The sequence below is a fragment of the Phaethon lepturus genome, unplaced genomic scaffold (assembly GCF_000687285.1).
Source record: "Phaethon lepturus isolate BGI_N335 unplaced genomic scaffold, ASM68728v1 scaffold56405, whole genome shotgun sequence".
Classification (NCBI taxonomy): Eukaryota; Metazoa; Chordata; class Aves; order Phaethontiformes; family Phaethontidae; genus Phaethon; species Phaethon lepturus.
Window position 1 is genome coordinate 2236 of NW_010542361.1, and position 6822 is coordinate 9057.

A 6822-nucleotide genomic window follows, 5' to 3' on the forward strand; every position below is an offset into this window, starting at 1 on the left:
CATGTAGATGCCAACTCTTCCTCGCCAGAGAGAAGCAATGACGTTGAAATGGACAGTAAAGTACTCACAGTCAATAACAGCACCGAAAAGGGGGCTTTGCAGCCTTCTGTCAACACAACTGTTGCCCAATCATTGCCAACCACACAGATCTACTTACGCCAGACAGAAACCCTCACCAGCAATCTGAGGATGCCACTGACTCTGACCAGCAACACTCAGGTCATTGGCACAGCTGGAAACACCTACCTGCCTGCCATTTTCACCACACAGTCTGCTGGCAGTGGCCCTAAGCCTTTTCTCTTCAGCCTGCCCCAGCCTTTAGCTGGCCAACAGACACAGTTTGTGACAGTGTCCCAGCCTGGCCTCTCAACCTTTACTGCCCAGCTGCCAGCCCCACAGCCCTTGGCCCCATCTGCGGGCCACAGCACAGCAGGTGGGCAAGGCGAAAAAAAGCCTTACGAGTGCACTCTCTGTAACAAGACTTTCACCGCTAAACAGAACTACGTCAAGCACATGTTTGTACACACAGGTAAGAGTATGTCCCTTTGGCTTATACACAAAGCCAGATCAAGTCATTGAGAAACATGGAGTTAGATTCTGTTTCCCAACCTGCCAGCCCCCAGCACAAACAGAAGGGAGAGGTTATCCAGGGAGCTGGTATCACTGAACACTTTCTGAGCTTACTGCATTGAAATTGAGCCCTTGCAGATACATATAGGTCCCCTACAGGGGCCTAACTGTGCATAGTGCAGCAACAAGCTCATTTTACTTAGAGTAAAATGTGTCCTGTACCCATCCAAGGAAATGGTAAGCATTTGTTGTCCCCTGCAAGCTGGCCCAGCAACATTAAGTTGAAGTTGCATGAGGAAACTGTAACAAGTCATTAAAGAAAAACTGTATCTACCAAAAAAGGGCATCCCCCTGTAAGTTTCACAGCTACGGGGGTTTAAGCTCAAGTGATGATGATTGGCATGAGTTTAGGGAAAGCTCATTCCTGGTGGAATTGCAGCAATAGGTCCAGGCCCGGGTGTTACGCACACTGCCACATTATTTGCTAAATCTCACATATTCCTACAAGAAAGTAAATTTGGAGGTTTTTTCAGGAAGTTTTTCTGTACTTCACTGAAGCTGATTGCTGTAACCTCCTGTGTCTTGGTAAGTCAGATGTTTCACTAGCTGTGAGTACAGAAGCATGGGACTCAATGAGAAAAATTTAAAATAATATGTGCACAACACAACATCAGCACCCTTTTGTTTAAAAATGCAACTCCTTTAGTATATGGTCTTTTGAGGCAATACAGGTAACCATATTTACTACTAAACCAAAACTGCCTTTTCTAGCTTTGTCAAGTTAGGAGACTTCAAAGCAAGGAGGTATGTTTATCTTACATGGACAAGCTATCCTGGGTTCAGGACTAAATTTTGCTTGCTTTAGGCCCTTGGCTCATTCTGACGTTGGAGAGAAATTCTAGTTTAGAGAAAGAGTAAATATTTCTCTCACCAAACAGTGGTTTTGTTAACGTCAGATCTTAAAATAAATGCTGGGTTTATGATACATGGAGTAGAACCTAGAGAAATTGCCTAAGGTATGGGAGGAATGTAAGTCATGCTTCCCCATTGTATCCAATATATTTCAATTCCATGTGCACATGGAAACTTTTAATTTCTATTTATCTATTGTTATCACTTAAATTAAAAATTCCTCTAGACATCTAAGACAGACATATACATGTACATATACAAAAAGGTCAACTTCTCAGGACTGGTACAAAATGTATGATTGAAATGATCAAGAATCCTGAATCCCAAGATATACTTCGTGTCTGTTTATGTTCTCCATCTTTCTGTTGTGGATGAGAAGCTAAAATACTATGTGGATAGTGTTGTGTAATTCAGAAAAATATCCCCTTCAGAACACAGTCAAATCTATCTGCCTGCATCCTTGTTATAAAGGCTAGAAAGGCTTTTTCACAAATAGCTTCACTGAGATTAGGTGCTTTATTCCACCCCCGCAACTACGCACTGCATTTGGTATTTGGAGTTGGATAAAGAATAATATTGAAAAACCTGACCTAAAATATTCCTAGCTACTACACATAAAGTAAGACAAGGAAACTGATAGACATCTTCAATCATGAATTAATATTTTATTTGTGTGGGTCTGAGAATGCCCAAAATAATGAACTTTGGTGGCAAGGAGAGAATTGGGTAGATAAATGATTTCCAAGTTCATTTAGGAACTAAGTGGCTCCTGGAGTCTCTGGGAAAATAATTGCGCCTTAACCAACAGAGGGCAGGGCTTCAGAAGACCCTTCTGAAAATAACCTTTATATGTACCGACTCAGAGGAAGCATGTCTGCTACCTTGTCTAGTGCTGGACAGGATCATTATGAAAACTGTGAGAGGAGACCCCACTCTCAGGGTGACTTTCCTCAGCTCTGTTAAAGGAAGCCAGGCAAAGTGTCTCTGGAAAAGATCCACAGAAAAAGGGAAAGATCTGGGAGATGCAAATGTTTTAATTAGTCTTGCTGTTTGGAGGGCTCACAAGAGAAACCAAGGAGGAGCCTAATCATAAACCAGAATTCAACAACCTAAAGACCTGTCAATTCCTGTATGTTTTTATGCTTCCAAAAACTACATTTGGAGGTAGCTTTCAGTGTAATGAAAGCACTGCAATGTAGACTCAAACCTACCTCCCTTTCTTCTTTCAGTTGGATACAGACGTACTGGAGTTGGATATTTTTGTGTGTTCCCTGCAGGATGGCTTTAACGTATCCCACAGTGGTGTTCTCCAAGACATGCAATGTTGTGGAAATACAGTGCTAGCATGCATGCAGCGTCCATGCATCTTATAAGCCATCATTGCATTCTCCTACATGTCACACTGTGTTTAATATTCAATAACAGTCCCACACTGCTGTCTAAAAGCAGCCAAATATGAAATAAAGAACCAAGAGGAGGAACATGCACATTTAATTCACGGAGCAATGTTTTATCTGATTCAAGATGAAGAATTGTGGGAATAAAGAATCTACAGTGCTCATTTAGGAAGCACATACATTTGCATACAAAAAAAGAAAACCTAAAAAGTTTTTAGATCTTTAGGAGAGATGAAATCCCAGGAAGGTTTTGAAGCTAAGATTAGAAAGCCAGAACCCGGTGTGTCATGGAAGCATGTGCAGGCAAAAATTAGGGTGTTTTTATAGCATAGTCTTAACAGGGTCTAGAGCAGAGGAGACTGACTTATTGCAAACTCTGGGATATATATTGCCTAAGGCCAAAAATGAGCATTGTAAATATAATCAGTCTCTTGTAACTTAATCAGAGATTATTATAGCTGACACACTATCATTTTCCACATAACACGTGTCAAACATATTGGCCTATCTACACTACTATGTTCAGCAAAGCCAGCAGGAAAGTAAGGACTTAATGTGTTTTGACCAAGTGTCTTTCACTGAGTAGGGGCAAACTCATCATTGGTGCAAGGAAGAGCAGCACGTGGATTTCATTCACAGATGTCACCATCATATTGTTCAAACTGTGAATTGAAAAGAAACAAAGACTCAGAGAGATAAAAAAGTAGATCCTTCCCATCCAGTCCATATTAATTATCTCCTCTTAAAATTGAATATAAGTAGCGTATTGTAATCTCACTATCCGAAGCGTAAATTATATATTACCACAGGCAGGAGATGGTCCCTGAAGATTGACTCTTCAGGATTTAAAACAGTGCCAGACAGATTGTAAAAGGAGGAAGCAGGATGTCTGTGAAAGGAAAGGATCTCTGCTAGAGGGGAAATTACAGAATGACCAAAGGAAAATCATTTTTCAGTCAGTGAAACTGGAGGATCATTTGAGGATCATTTTGATTGTTTCAGAGATATGGTACCATCTCTCTCCCTGACAGCTTTGGGGATGATGAATTACCACACCTGAAATATACCACAAGTGATTCAGAAAACAAATTAAAAAGCAGCTTTTGATGGGGCATTCAGGGTGTTGGGTGTTGTCTACATTATTGATACAGCAATGTATCATGAAAATGTTGCCTGATACCATGAAACATGAGGCCATGGCATTGTCTCCCAGAAGAACTCTGATCATGAGGAGGAATTAAGAGTAGTCTGGACAAACTGATCGTGTGTGCTCAGCTAAATTTTTTTTCAGTGTAGTAGTCACTGGTTTGTCTGGATATGATCAGAGTTCACTTATACAAATTGCCAGAATCAGTTTTATAACAGTCCTGGGTACACAAGGCAATGTGGTGGAGGACGTAAGTATTTTATATCTCTGGTTTACCTGAAAAGGTGTTTTATTTAATTGGCAGTCAAGTAATTTAAATTTCATGTCTGTTACAATGGAATTTTATGTGTTAGGTTGCCCTTTGTGTGGTGCTGGCTGGCCTAGGCAATTCTGTGTATTGAGGTACACTTTTCAGTTACTCTTATTCTTGCTTTGGCTATGAGATTTGATCAGGAAAAGGGGCAACAACTGTAAACCTTTTATAGAGAGTTTGATTACTTTAGCAATCTCTTGTGTTTCTCTTCTGAGAAATTTAAAGCAATTTGACAAAAATGAGTGTGTTACAGATCAGCTATCTGGTAATCACTAGCCTTGTCCATCTTTTTATTGCATACACATAGGGAGATGGAAGCACTGAAAGGTAAAGTAACTTGACTAAGACATGTCTAGAAATGAGGATGAGAGGGCAAGGCAGGAGCATGGCCAGGAGAGGCTGTGCCATTGAAACTGGGGGTAGACACCAGGACCTGTTAACTCTAGTCCTGTCTTTGTCAGTGCCTACTGTGTGAACTTGAAGAAATCACCTGAGCTCCTGTGTGTGGATTGGGAATACATATAACCCGCTTTGTAAAGCATTTTGAAACCTCTGGTTGCAAAAGATTTTGTGTATCGAAACATGCTTATTAACAAAATTATTCTTTCTTAGCCAGAGCACCTCTCCACAGACCCCTGTGAGACTTACCATTAGCTTGTTGGAAAGAGTCATACAGAGCTGGTTTAATTTTATTATCTTTTTTTTGTCTGTTTTCCTTTCTTTCTCTCTCATTGGTAATGGGCAGGTGAGAAACCCCACCAATGCAGCATCTGTTGGCGTTCCTTCTCCTTAAAGGATTACCTAATCAAACATATGGTGACGCACACTGGCGTGAGGGCGTACCAGTGCAGTATCTGCAACAAGCGCTTCACCCAGAAGAGCTCCCTTAATGTGCACATGCGCCTCCACCGTGGGGAGAAGTCCTACGAGTGCTACATCTGCAAGAAGAAGTTCTCCCACAAGACCCTGCTGGAGAGGCATGTGGCTCTGCACAGTGCCACCAACGGCACACCTGGAGCCACCGGCACCGGCGCGAGGGCCGTCCCTGCCGGGGTGGTGGCCTGCACGGAGGGGACCACGTATGTCTGCTCTGTCTGTCCAGCTAAGTTTGACCAAATCGAGCATTTCAACGACCACATGAGGATGCATGTGTCAGACGGATAAGTAGAATCTCTCTCTCTCTCTGTTATGAACAAAAAAATAGAAACAACAAAAAAAGCTATGGCACTAGAATTTAAGAAATGATTTTTGTTTCGTTTTTACCTTTATTTTCCTCCTTTTTTTGGGTTCGTTTCGTTTTGTTGTTTTTGTACTACATGAAGAACTGTTTTTGCCTGCTGGTACATTACATTTCCGGAGGCTGGGTGAATAATAATTTTCCCAACCTCCCTCGGATGGTGGCCTTAAGGCCAGGTAGTGCTTCATGAGCTCCACTGGTTGGATCTCTAGCTACTGGCCTCTAAATACAACCCTTCTTTACTACAAAAAACAAACAAAAAAAAAACAACAAAAAAATAAAAAAAACAGACAGAAAAAAAAAAAATTCTTTTTTCTCACTTGTGAAGAGCACTACAAAAAAAAGAAACAAAACAAAATATATTACAAATCTACAAGGCCTACTGTCGTTATAAGTACACCGCTCGCAGTGTTTCAATGGACATAATTCACAATGCTGACCGCTTTTGGACTTCACAGTATCCAGTTAGAACTGTGGAATATTTTGCTTCTGGTTGAGCAGCAACCAGAGGAAACAAGGCCCTGCTGGTTTCCACCACGTGTCTGCTTTCTCTCACACACACGCATCCACAAACACACAAAAGGGCTGAGGGGAGTGCAAGGCAGTGTGGCTTGGATAGTGTGGAGTCAGTCCCTGCAGGGTGAGGATAAAGAATCAGAGGTTCCTCACCTGGATTCTGCTCCATCCCACGCTCTCTGGCGCACCCTCCCCGCTGCTTTTCCCATACCACCACCACCTTATAGCAGAAACCAAGAAGATTCAGACAACGAGCAACGGTGGCTTTTTTGTAATTTATTCAGTGTCTTCGCTGAGCCCAGGGCCTCAGCACAATCAAGAGGGACTTTCACAGAAGGCAAAGAGAAACACAGAGGAAAATCAAAGATATCAGAGGTTGCAACCTATGGATCTAGGTACAAGAGAAGGGTTAGTTCCCACAATCTTTGCAAAAAAAAGTTGCATCAGGATTTATTCTTGTGGAAGAAAGAGGAATAGAGGGTGGGTGGGGAGGGGAATAATAATTAAAAAAAAAGAGTTCTTGGGACTTTTTTAATTCAAAATTTTATAGAGGGGCAAAAGTGACGTTTACCAGATAGAATGCTGATTTTTTTAATATATTTACAACAGTATTTGTGTAAAAAAACAAAAAAGTGAGATTGTTAAAAGTAATTTTTCTTTGTTTTCTTTTTTGTTTTGCGTACACTGCCACTAATATCTTCTCTTTTATTATATATATGAATATATATAA

General features: G+C 41.2%; 1 protein-coding gene across 1 annotated transcript in view; it reads left to right on the forward strand.

Moving 5' to 3' along the window:
- The window catches only part of ZBTB45 (zinc finger and BTB domain containing 45), a 7292-nt gene extending 1065 nt beyond the window's left edge, over positions 1-6227 (forward strand). The window contains exons 1-2 of the mRNA XM_010287982.1: positions 1-529; positions 5085-6227. The exon at positions 1-529 is cut by the window's left edge and continues 1065 nt beyond it. Of these exons, the coding sequence (XP_010286284.1) occupies positions 1-529; positions 5085-5503 (948 nt within the window). The 3' untranslated portion in view covers positions 5504-6227. The remainder of the gene's footprint in view (positions 530-5084) is intronic.
- Positions 6228-6822: the final 595 nt, after the last annotated feature.